Source organism: Martes martes, assembly GCF_963455335.1.
Source record: "Martes martes genome assembly, chromosome: 7".
Lineage (NCBI taxonomy): Eukaryota > Metazoa > Chordata > Mammalia > Carnivora > Mustelidae > Martes > Martes martes.
Genome location: NC_137894.1, coordinates 72,470,602 through 72,483,097, shown reverse-complemented (window position 1 = coordinate 72,483,097; position 12,496 = coordinate 72,470,602). Strand labels below are relative to the sequence as shown.

At 46.5% G+C, this 12,496-nt stretch overlaps 1 protein-coding gene across 4 annotated transcripts; it reads left to right on the top strand.

Moving 5' to 3' along the window:
* The first annotated feature begins 2,879 nt into the window (after positions 1-2,879).
* PRMT5 (protein arginine methyltransferase 5) lies at positions 2,880-11,771 on the top strand. 4 transcript variants are annotated; one of them, XM_080808411.1, is made up of 17 exons: positions 2,880-3,259; positions 3,683-3,801; positions 4,111-4,196; positions 4,367-4,501; positions 5,105-5,217; positions 5,361-5,410; positions 6,675-6,838; positions 7,317-7,478; positions 7,652-7,729; positions 7,822-7,880; positions 7,969-8,091; positions 8,178-8,353; positions 9,030-9,139; positions 9,398-9,491; positions 9,663-9,779; positions 9,990-10,054; positions 11,241-11,771. In XM_080808411.1, exons 2-17 carry the CDS (start codon positions 3,699-3,701, stop codon positions 11,391-11,393), a joined length of 1,788 nt encoding a protein of 595 aa, XP_080664537.1. In that variant the 5' UTR covers positions 2,880-3,259; positions 3,683-3,698; the 3' UTR covers positions 11,394-11,771. The 4 variants fall into 4 exon arrangements, with proteins under 4 accessions (XP_080664537.1, XP_080664539.1, XP_080664536.1 ...); XM_080808410.1 differs by having other exon boundaries at positions 2,884-3,001; XM_080808412.1 differs by having other exon boundaries at positions 2,895-2,913.
* The last annotated feature ends 725 nt before the right edge of the window (positions 11,772-12,496 follow it).

Genomic DNA, 12,496 nt, shown 5'->3' with positions numbered 1-12,496 from the left:
AAAACTTACATTACTGTTTCATAGATATTCCTCCCTCATTCTTACCTATGGATGGGTTAGTTAACAACCAACAGAGCAGCCACCAGCTTGACATAGGAGGAAGATGCCAGGAGCACAGATGGTCCGCAGCCCAGATAATTAGCTTCTGAAGAAGAAACAACATCTAATAAGTCTTCTCTGAATGTAGAGTTTGGTTGGGCACAGCTGGGGCACAGAACAAGCAGGCCTCCTCCAAACTCTCTTCTACCTCTTACAGTGTTGGTAGAGCACTCACCCACTTCCTTTGGACAGCCACCTACTCATAAGACCTGCAGGGAAGAATTCCAAATAAATATTGTTGACACTCTGCCCTAAAGGAGGGTCAGCATAACTCCCTACCCCTTAAGTATGGGATGCACATGGTGACTTCCTTCCAACGAGCATAGGATGGAAGGGGGTGGGGAGGGTGTAATTTTACAGTAGAGGAACCTGATAAACACTACTTTTGCCAGGTGATAAAGGTCAACATCAATAGTCATAAATGATGTTGATAGTACCTACTATTGACATGACAGTATGAAAATGACACTTTATCTCTGTCATCTTCCTCCCCAAACCCATAATCCCAGTCTCATCATGAGAAAACAAGACAAACAGACAGATTCCAATAGAGGGGCATCCTATACCATGCCTGACCAGTATTTCTCAAAACTATCAAGGCCATCAAAAATGAGGAACAATTGAGAAACTTGACACAGCCCAGAGGAGCCGAGGAGACATTAGGTAAACACTAAGGAAATCTGTATAAACTATGGACTTTAGTTATTAAAAATGTATCAGCATTGGTCCATGAGTTGTAATAAATGTACCATATATGTTAAGATGTTAGTAACAGAGAAACCTGTGGGGAGGCATATGGGAACTCCCTGCACTGTCTGGGCAACTTTTGGGTAAATCTAAAACTGTTTTCAGAAATAAAGCCTGGGGGCACCTGGATGGCTCAGTGGATTAAGCCTCTGCCTTCAGCCCAGGTCATGATCTCAGAGTCCTGGGATCGACCCCCACATCTGGCTCTCTGTTCCGCGGGGAACCTGCTTCCCCTTCTCTCTCTGCTTGCTGCTCTGCCTACTTGTGATCTCTCTCCCTCTGTCAAGTAAATAAATAAAAATCTTAAAAAGAAGAAGAAGAAGAAGAAGAAGAAGAAGAAGAAGAAGAAATAAAGCCTGGGTGGCTCAGTCAGTTGGATGTCTGCCTTTGGATCAGGTCATGATCCCAAGGTCCTGCATCTACATGGGCAATGGGCTCCTTGCTCAGTGGGGAGACTTCCTCTTCCCCTGCCTGACACTCCTCCTGCTTGTGCTCTCTCTTTGACAAATGAATAAATAACATCGTTTTAAAAATAAAGCCTAGTAGTAGTTGTTGTTGTAGTAACTTTAGTAGTAATATCTGCAAGAACCAAATGAAGACTAAGATGAGAAAAAAGCACTTCCAACCCTTTTAGGCTTCATAGATATTTTCTTAACTTGTTTGGCTTTCAGGCTTTCAATCTTCTGGAGCACTTACATTGCACCCATGGCTCTTTAGAGCTTATCCTATCCACACCCTTACCATGTGTCCAAGGACTTTGTCCCAGACGAGCCAGGATGATCTCATTCAGTCTGGTGCCTTCTGTCACTACCTCTCTTCTGGCCATTTCCAAATCTTGTCTGGTTCACCTCACTGTTCATCCAACTCTCTATTACACAGCGCCCCCTAGGCGTCCAATTAATTCAGCTTTCCAAACCCGACTCTGATTGTCCCTAAACCCACTTCTTTCTTGTTTCACTCAGAGAGAGGCCAGAACCCAGACTCCTCTTTCTTAAGGCTTCTAGCCAGGTAGTTCCGAAGTTCTGTCAATGCCTCCTTCTTCGGGGCTTTTGTACTGTGCTCTCCTTTCCATCCCCGCTGCCAGGCCCTGAACACCTCTGGGCTCCCTGCCTTCGGGTATCCCCTTTCTCATCCCTGTGTCTTTCCTTGCTTCATTCCTCTCCTTCCGTTCTGTCCCTCTAACAAGAATGAAGATATTTTCCCAGGCCTCCGCCAGGCCGTTCACGACTCCTCTCCGCTGTAATGCTTCACTGTGAAGGAGTGCGGGCGTGCGTGTGTTTACCTTTTGTGTTTGAGATTTAGAATCATGAGGAATTAGTGGCCGAGTTGCCACAATCTATTTGTAACTATACTAAGGCCCTACAAAGCCCATTTTAAGAGCACCAGCCATTACCCCAATTTTCTCAAGGTTTAGATGGACCCAAGCAGTGACAGAGGACCAACTCTGAATTAATTAACGGCAGAAAGCTACTATACATGGCGCAGAACTCAATCAAATTAAGACCTGAAAAATGAAAGCGTGAAGAACAAGAAAACTTCGGAAAGTGTTAAGGAAAGGAAGGGAGACTTAAAAGATGCTTCTTAGCACAGCATACAATAAAGAAACCTTAGTCCCACCGAGCCAGCCAGGAGTCGAACCTGGAATCTTCTGATCCGTAGTCAGACGCGTTATCCATTGCGCCACTGGCCCTGAGACGACTACCTGCTTCTCAGTGATGTTACTTCAAGCTTTTATTGCAGGGTTTCATGGGACGTGTAGTCCCTCAACAGAGGTCCATGAATTCACGAAGCATTATGGGAGATTGAAGTTCGTCGAGAATCAGACCCTGAGATTGGTGGATCTTCCGGAGCCACGTCGTGCGTCACTGTGCAGCGCGCGGATTGGCGGGAAGAGCCACTCCCCACCCCTACGCCTCCTGCTCTGAAGCCCTAAAAGACGCTCTGGTTGTTAGGGCGACTCATCCCGCCTTCCGGGGGCTTTTTTCTGGCTTTGTGATTGGCTGCTAATAGCAAGGAATCCCGGCGTGGACAGCGCGAGGGAAAAGATGGCGGCGATGGCGGTCGGAGGTGCTGGTGGGAGCCGCGTGTCCAGCGGGCGGGACCTGAACTGCGTCCCCGAAATAGCTGACACTTTGGGGGCTGTGGCCAAGCAGGGGTGAGGGCCCAGACCTCCGCAAGCGGAATGCGGGCTCCGAACTTGGGGTCGAAGAGGGACAGACTAGTCATCTTTAAGAGGCAGGGGTTAGAGGGTCGGAATGGGTAAGATTAGGGCGGTAGAAACCATTACTCCTTGGGGGAGGATCGAGAAGCCTTAGAGCCTGGAGCGTGGGAAAAAAAGAAAAACAAAAACCAACCAAACAAAAACTTGCTGGGGCATATGGTCACTGAGCCCCAAAGTCAGGGGAGTTGTCAGGTAAACTCAAAAAGGGGACTACAGACCTCCAGGGCCCGGGAGAGCGGGATTATAGTCTGAGAGTCGGGGGAGTGTTAGAGGGTTAGGAAGAGAAGAGATAAACCTTGAGGGGGAAGGCATGGGCGGTACTGGGGCAAATCTGGATGTGACAGTCTTGGAAAACCCATGACAGCAGAATAGAAAATCCACTTGGCGTGGTTTTTATCTTTTCTCCTTTTCCATGCCTATGTTGTGGGAAGAAAGTGAGGCACAGTGCAGCGGAAGTGATAGGCACCAAGGTGGGCTGAACTTAGCAGTCCAGTCGGGTGACTGATGGTGGCTAAAAGGGTTGTGCAGAATTGAGATAGCCTAATCCAGTTGCTTGGATTTTTTGGGCACTGCTACTCTCTTTACATGACGATTCTGGGTCTGTCGCGGTTGTAGGTTTGATTTCCTCTGCATGCCTGTCTTCCACCCGCGTTTCAAGAGGGAGTTCACTCAGGAACCTGCTAAGAATCGGCCGGGCCCCCAGACACGATCAGACCTACTGCTGTCAGGAAGGGGTAGGGACCATCCCATATGCCCCTTAATTATTAGAGGCAGTAACAACTGCTCTAACAGTGCCCTTATTCTCCTCCTTTCCTGACTTGGATATATTGATTAGTTCTGGGACATAGATAACTCTTGTTTTCTTCTTGCTTACCTTCTTAAAAAGCCTTAGTTTATTCTGCATCAGGCTATCCCACATCTCTGATAGAAAAAGTCTTTGTCTCTCAACTCTACTCTCTATTTCCTGTTAAGAAATAGAAATTGAACAAGTAAAGTGCTGAACCTCATTTAGTCTTTGTCTTTCTTGGATGGGGGGAGTGCAGACTGGAATACGCTAATTGTGGGAAAGCTTTCCCCATGGATTCGTCCAGACTCAAAAGTGGAGAAGATTCGCAGGAACTCTGAGGCGGTAAGACTGTTTGACCTCTCCACTGGATCTTTTCTAGAGATCAAGTCCTTAACCCACCTGGGTGCAGAGAGCCTTTTTTTTCCTTCCATAACTTAGTAAATCTAATATAATGTAGTCAAAGTTATTTGGGTTGCTAGCTCTTAACCTTTTCCTCTTGATCTCCATTCCAGGCTATGTTACAGGAGCTGAATTTTGGGGCATATTTGGGCCTTCCAGCTTTCCTGCTGCCCCTAAATCAGGAAGATAACACAAACTTGGCCAGGGTTTTGACCAACCACATCCACACTGGCCACCACTCATCCATGGTATGGCTGAGAACCTCATTTCCTGCTGCATATTATGGTAGTCAGGCTGTGCTAGGTACCTTCTTGTTCCTAGCCATTCAGTAAACGGTACATTTGGCAGAACTGAAATGTCAGTACTGCCTACCACCATCTAAAAGTAGTAAGCAGAGGGGTAGAAAACATACAAAATGTGCAATTATTTCTAGAAACTTACAGTTGCAATTAAGAACAGGACAGATAGGGGCGCCTGGGTGGCTCAGTGGGTTAAGCCTCTGCCTTCGGCTCGGGTCATGATCTCAGGGTTCTGGGATCGAGTCCCGCATTGGGCTCTCTGCTCAGCGGGGAGCCTGCTTCCCCTCTCTCTCTGCCTGTCTCTCTGCCTACTTGTGATCTCTCTCTCTGTCAATAAATAAATAAAATCTTTTAATTAAAAAAAAAAAAAGAACAGGACAGATATTTACATAAGGATATATACAAGATACGAGTACGGGTACATATAATCACAAGTTGGGAAAAACATATAAAAGGATTAACTTGAGATCTGGATCAAGATAATTGAAGGAAGCGTTCTGGACCCCCTGAGTTCAAAATGGAGTTCTAAATAGGGTACTTGTTCATGTGCAGTTCTGGATGCGGGTACCGTTGGTGGCTCCAGAGGACCTGAGAGATGATATCATTGAGAATGCACCGAGTACACATACAGAGGAGTATAGTGGAGAGGAGAAGACATGGATGTGGTATGTCTCCTTTTGCTGCTGTACCAGGGCAGAGGGGAGGGGGAGGGGAAGTACAGGGTAGAGCCTGTAGGGTAGTCTCCGGCTATGGTGATTAGTGGGCCATATATATTTGATTGTATTTTTGTGTATTTGACCCTGGACAGGTGGCACAACTTCCGGACCTTGTGTGACTATAGCAAGAGGATTGCGGTGGGTAAGTCTGCAAGGGTCTTGGGTAGGTTTCCCTTCTCTGTGAATAAGAATCAGGAGTTTCAGAGATGCCAAGTGAAGTGTGTGCATTTTTGATAACTGTGTACTTCTGGTGACTTTACAGTTTGAAATACTACTTTATCAATTTTTATAAAAAATGCAGAATTTTGTTTTACTCTTTTTTAAAGCTATGTTGTTAGCACACAGAACACTTCATTGTTGTTTTGGAGGAAGGGCATATGTCACTAATAGAATATCTCCAAAGCTAGATTAATACTCGAGGAGTGGCATTGGGAGGGGGAACAGCTTCCCTTTTAGTTTTGAGAAGCTTCCTCTTGGTTCCCAGGAGAAGGGATTCCTTTTTTTTTTTTTTTAGGATTTTATTTATTTTTTTGACAGAGACACAGTGAGAGAGGGAACACAAGCTGGGGAGTGGGAGAGGGAGAACAGGCTTCCCATGGAGCAGGGAGCCCAGGGCAGGACTCGATCCCAGGACCCTGGGATCATAACCTGAGCTGAAGGCAGACGCTTAACGCCTGAACCACCCAGGTGCCCTGCAGGAGGGATTCCTTGATGTTGATACACATTAGCCACCTTGGATCAGATGCCTTGTGGTGGGGAAAAACTAAAATTCATTTTTTACATCCTCTTTTCCCCTCTATGCCTTCAATATAGACTTGACTTCCTAAACCCAGGGACCTGTTGGAACCTGACCCCAAAACATTGTTCCTACTATATCAAACAATATGGACTTTGGATTGTCACCATGGAGGTGGCATCCCTCAAAAGAGTTCCTCTTTTAGCTTGTGGATCTTCAGATTGAAAATTCTGCCATTTTCATTTAATTTTTTGAAAGTCAGGGTCGGCTTGTGAAAAGTTGTTAAACAACATGCTAAATGTGAACTGTCAACCCGCACTCTAAACTTTCCCTGTTCAGGGCATCACATCTTTGGGTTTTACTGTAGCTCTCTAATTTTGGTAGTCCACTGAGGAAGAGAGTTTGAAAGTAGTTGTATACTGTTGAGGATTGTCTGCCCATGTCCTGCCTGAAATAACCATGATTGTTTATGAAAAGTATCTTTAGTGAAGCTGGATACAGTTAAAAAAAAATCAGGAGTTTCACGTATACTTGGCTGCTAGGCAGTTTTGCTACTCTGTGCCTCAGTCTGCCTTGCTCTTAGGTAGTCAACAGATCTTGCAGAAAAAAGCACAAAGGAAAGCTGTCTTGCCTAGCAGTAGGTAAATGGTCTTTCTTTATCTTTTCATAGCTCTTGAAATTGGAGCTGACCTCCCATCTAATCATGTCATTGATCGTTGGCTTGGGGAGCCCATCAAAGCAGCCATTCTCCCCACCAGCATTTTCCTGACCAATAAGAAGGGATTTCCTGTTCTTTCTAAGATGCACCAGAGGCTGATCTTCCGGCTCCTCAAGGTGGGTGGTAAAAGGGTTTCAGAGGTACTCCAGCTAATCCTTTTGCCTTACTCATATATGTGTAATTTTTTTTTTCCTGTGGGACTGATTGTCTTCCTCTCTGGTTTCTGGAGAGCAATTTCAGCAAAGTTGGAGGTCTTGAGAACAAAGAGGCAAATGGCAGTAGGAGTCCCAGAAACATTTCAAAAGGAACCAGATCTCATGAGAACTTTATAGAGGGTTTCATTTAAGATGTTACAGCGAGGAGCCACGGGGCTGTTTGAGCCATGATGGTGCTTATATGACATAGGAGGGACATAGAAGGGCTTTATGAGTTTACAGCCTCATGCTGTTTTGTTGATACCTGGAGGGATTTGTTGAACGGGAAGACTGTCGGTCCAGGCCTTATTTTATACTAGGGTTCTTTGGCCATAACCCATAACAGTATCCCAGAAGCTTGGTTCAAGGACTGCATCTGATTCTCTGCCCTCTCTCACAGCTGGAAGTGCAGTTCATCATCACAGGCACCAATCACCACTCAGAGAAGGAGTTCTGCTCTTACCTCCAGTACCTGGAATACTTGAGCCAGAACCGCCCTCCACCCAATGCCTATGAACTCTTTGCCAAGGGCTATGAAGACTATCTGCAGTCCCCGCTCCAGGTGGGTCTGGAGTGCACTGAGAGGAGGGAGCCATGGGGAAAATGTCTCTGGCAGTAGGTGCCCTAAAATCCTACCAAAGCTCAGGAGGCAGTGGGAAAGTTTTTGGTATTCTGGCACAGTGCCCCTGCCAGAAGCGGGATGCCTCACTTTGCCTTTTTCCTCTCATTCATCAGCCACTGATGGACAACCTGGAATCTCAGACATATGAAGTGTTTGAAAAGGACCCCATCAAATACTCTCAGTATCAGCAGGTATAGTTTGGGTCCGGTTCAAGTATAGGGCTGGGTTGACCTGGGTGAAGATGAGATTATAACCACGAATTCTTTTCTCCCTCCTTGCCCAGGCCATCTATAAATGTCTGTTAGATCGAGTGCCAGATGAAGAGAAGGATACCAATGTCCAGTGAGTGCTCCTCCCCATAATCCCAGAGATTTGCATACTTACTTCTTCATCTGCCTAGTCAGCTTGAGCCTTCCCCTTTCTTTCCTAGGGTGTTAATGGTGCTGGGAGCAGGCCGGGGTCCCCTGGTGAACGCTTCCCTGCGGGCAGCCAAGCAGGCTGACCGGCGGATAAAGCTGTACGCTGTGGAGAAGAACCCAAATGCCGTGGTGACGTGAGTAGCAACCTCCTTGCTGGGAAGTTTGTGTCCAGTGCCAATTTTTCTTTTCAGAGTCCTCACTCGCATTATCTTTATCTTAGGCTAGAGAACTGGCAGTTTGAAGAATGGGGAAGCCAGGTGACAGTAGTTTCATCGGACATGCGGGAATGGGTAGCTCCAGAGAAAGCAGACATCATCGTCAGTGAACTTCTAGGCTCCTTCGCTGACAATGAACTGTCGCCTGAGTGCCTGGATGGAGCCCAACACTTCCTAAAAGGTGCCTCCAGGCTGGGATGTACTGAGTAGGGGGAATGGATTATCAACTAGGAAGGCTGTGGCAGGTTGTGGAGGGGGAGTGTGTGGGGGGTGGTATAGGGCAGCAGCTGCGGAGGAGGTTACAAGGTTTAGGGGAGGCGCCTGGGTGGCTCAGTGGGTTAAAGCCTCTGCCTTTGGCTCATGTCATGATCTCAGGGTCCTGGGATTGAGCCCTGCATCGGGCTCTCTGCTCAGCGGGCAGCCTGCTTCCTCCTCTCTCTCTCTGCCTGCCTCTCTGCCTACTTGTGATCTATGTCTGTCAAATATATAAATAAAGTCTTTAAATAAATAAATAGATAAATTAAAAAAAAAAAAGGTTTAGGGGAAGGTGGGTTGGATGTGGGTCAGTGCCCTTAGCAAATAAAGCCATCTTTCTGAACCTCAGCATTTCCATCTGTAAATGGGAGGAATGAACTAGAGCAGAGATTGTCAGTCTGTCTGTGGATTCCCTGCACTGACATGATATGTACCTCGACCTTAGCTTTCATACAGATCTCAAGACTTCTATTGACCCACAGAAGAACCACTAGATTAGAATATCTTGATTTCTTACCTAGAAGTAGCATCTCCTATGACAGGAGTTGGGGAGTAGGTTGGCCTGGGACCTTGGGAACTTATATGACCCTCCTGCTCTGCAGATGATGGTGTGAGCATCCCTGGGGAGTACACCTCCTTTCTGGCTCCCATCTCCTCCTCCAAGCTGTACAATGAGGTCCGAGCCTGTCGGGAAAAGGACCGAGACCCTGAGGTAAAAAGCCACTCTCTTCTGGAGAGCTCTATTTTCTTTAGTTCTCTCTCTTTTTTTTTTTTTTCTTTCCTATATTAACATCAACTATTTTCTTCCACTGGAGAAGGTGAAGAGGTGAAGGAGATGGGGATGTGGGCGAGTGGTTGAAGTGAAAATGTTTTTATCTTTTTCTGTGTCCGGGAGGCTCAGGCTTCTTTCCCTGGGAGAGTGGTGTGTCTTGCCTATCTGCTCTAGCTCTTGCTCGGTCTCTCGGGACAGGCCCAATTTGAGATGCCTTACGTGGTGCGGCTACACAACTTCCACCAGCTGTCTGCGCCCCAGCCCTGTTTCACCTTCAGCCATCCCAACAGAGGTGGGTTCCTGTGTGACTGTCCTCTGACTGAATGGGCGAGAGCTTACCTTCTGGTTTCTTGCTATCCCGGTTCTGCTCTCTCTAAGCTTCCCTTGTTAGTTCTTGCTATTACTTTACCAAGTTATCTAGAACTTCTGGTCCCTTGTCATCCACACAACTCTTCCCTAACAGATCCTATGATTGACAACAACCGCTACTGCACCTTGGAGTTTCCCGTGGAGGTGAACACAGTACTTCATGGTTTTGCGGGCTACTTTGAGACTGTGCTTTATCAGGACATCACCCTGAGTGAGTGTCTGGGGTAGTGGGTGGCAGGGTGTGAGTATGTTACCTGGGCAGCTTATGTACATGCTTCACTTAGAGTCACAGGGAGCCCAGGACATCCGTGAATGTGGGTCTTTGATTACTTATTTCTCCGTTCACAAAAGACACTCCCCTCAATCCAGGCAAAAAGTAGACTCACAGAGACCACAATTTTTTAATTTCTTTTTCACATAGGTATCCGTCCAGAGACTCACTCTCCTGGGATGTTCTCATGGTTTCCCATCCTTTTCCCCATTAAGGTAGGAATCACCTTTTACACTCAGTGGGTTAAGGAAGTAACTTTTGCTATTGGTATTCTGCCCCTTCCCTACTCTCACAATGATGCTTGACTGTGACCCATGTTCTGCTGCTCCCACATGCTCCTGGAGCCCTGTTGTAGGTCTTGAGATGTCTTCAGTGCCTTCTACTTGGCTTCCCAACATCTCCTCTGTCTACTCTTCTGTCTAGTCTCTACCTTAAGCAAGAATCATCTTTTAAAAACCCAGATCTGATCATGTCTCTGTCCTGCTTAAAACCCTTCAACAACTTCGGGCTGCCTGGGTGGTGCAGTTAAGTGTCTGCTCTTGCTTTCGGCTCAGGTTGTGATTTTGGGGTCCTGAGGTTGAGCCCAGCATGGGTGTTGGGCTCCACGCTAAGCATGGATTCTACTTGGGATTCTTTCTCCCTCTCCCTACCCCTCTGCTTGTGCACACAAGCTCTCTTTCTCTCAAATAAATAAATAAATACATCTTAAAAAAAAAAAAAAAAGAAAAGAAAAAGAAAAACAAAACCCAGCCCTTCATTGACTTCCTACTGCCCTCAGGATAAAGATTTAACATTGTAAGACTTGGTGTGATCTAGTTTTAGGTGGTTTTTTCAGCTACCGTCCCCTTGATTATATTGCGCCAGCCCTATGGATGTTCTTCTTCTTCTTCTTCTTTTTTTTTTTAACTGAAGTATAATTAACAGGATTACATTAGTTCCAGATGTACAACATAATGATTCAACAAATCTGTACATTACTCAGTGCTCATCATGATTCTAATACCCTGTCTTTTTTCCTGCTTCAGGCATTCACACCTTTCTCCTTTCTGGAAAGTTCTTTGTTCATCTTTTCACCCAGCGTACTTATCTTCCAGGTCTCCTTAAACATTCCTCTTGTACAATAACTTTCCGGGACCACTGGGACTAGGTGCACGCTCCCTCTCCTAGGTGCTCTTGTAAGCGCGTGTTCTCTGAATGTTCACGGCACTCATTACACTTTCGATGATCTGTTCAGTGTCTGATGGTTCAGTTCTCATTATTCATTCTGAAAGACTTCAAATAAACTTGATGAGGGTTGGAATGTCACGTTTTATCCTTTTCTCTCCATGCTCAGCTCAGCAGTACATTGCCACATAGAGTTCATCAGCTCTACTCTGAACCTCCCTGTCTTTCTTCTTGCAGCAGCCCATTACGGTACGTGAAGGCCAGACCATCTGCGTGCGTTTCTGGCGATGCAGCAATTCCAAGAAGGTGTGGTATGAGTGGGCTGTGACAGCACCAGTCTGTTCTGCTATTCACAATCCCACAGGCCGCTCATACACCATTGGCCTCTAGCCCTGCTGCAAGTGTTCCAGAGCCTTGGAAGCAGCTTCAAGTTCTGCTCCTGTGGCACAGAAAGTACAGTACATCTGCCCATCAGAGTGGAGCATTTCAGTCTGCTTTCCTGCCTTCCATCAAGGTGGGCAAAGGATGAGAATTAATTGCAGGGCTCAAGCCACCAATCTGAAGACTTCAGGCGAGGGTGGGAGGAATTAGTGCTGGATCTGAAGCTGTTCCAACAGGTGCTGCGCCTCAAGTGCTCGCTGGAATAGCCCTGAGAATATGCACATTGAACACATTTTCAGCCCTTTCCCTGCCCATCTCTGTTCCTGTTATGATGGTTTTGTGTGGGAGGAAATACAAATAAAGTGAAGTTACAGCTTTTCCTGCTCCAGCCCTGCTGCCCTGTGCCTCTGCTTTCCCATACCCTACTTAAACCTATGTGTTTTCAAATCTATGCCTTTATCCAAGACCCAAAGAGTCCTCACTTTGTTTCCTATTTAGGAAGTTTAATGGTCACTCTTGGGACTCCTGGGTGGAGGTTTTTCTGACCAGCTACAAAGAGGTCTTGTCCATTAAGATTTGTGATTAGGCTTTTCTCTGGGGAGAAGAGAGTGCCCCAGTGGAGAAAGATGGGAGTAGTGAGTGAAGCCAGCTTCCCTTCCACTTTGCTGAGCTGCTGCACTGATAGCTACCTCTTAGGAGGGAAGCTGGAAGCCATGCAGGTATCTCCAGCAAGAAGCCACCTGTTTTGTTTGAATAAAGTCACATGGTTAGGGGCACCTGGGTGGCTCAGTGGGTTAAAGCCTCTGCCTTCGGCTCAGGTCATGATCTCAGGGTCCTGGGATCGAGCCCCACATTGGGCTCTCTGCTCAGCGGGGAGCCTGCTTCCCTCTCTCTGCCTGCCTCTCTGCCTACTTGTGATCTCTCTCTCTCTCTCTGTCAAATTAAAAAAAAAAAAAGTCACATGGTTAGAGTTCAAAGTCATGAGCCCTATTTCTCCATTTTACAGAGAAGGAATTTGAAACTGACACAAAGATGTCATGTTAGTATTCAGATCGAGACTGGAACACAGATCCTGGCTCTCTCGATGTTCTAACCCGCTACGTTTCTGGCAG

Excerpts from the sequence above, each read along its gene's own strand:
- PRMT5 (XM_080808410.1), top strand. The coding sequence starts at position 2,892 with ATGGCGGCGATGGCGGTCGGAGGTGCTGGTGGGAGCCGCGTGTCCAGC. Across the intron at positions 3,002-3,682 it reads GGGGCTGTGGCCAAGCAGGG|GTTTGATTTCCTCTGCATGC; the intron begins GTGAGGGCCCAG and ends TCGCGGTTGTAG. Across the intron at positions 8,354-9,029 it reads AGCCCAACACTTCCTAAAAG|ATGATGGTGTGAGCATCCCT; the intron begins GTGCCTCCAGGC and ends CCTGCTCTGCAG.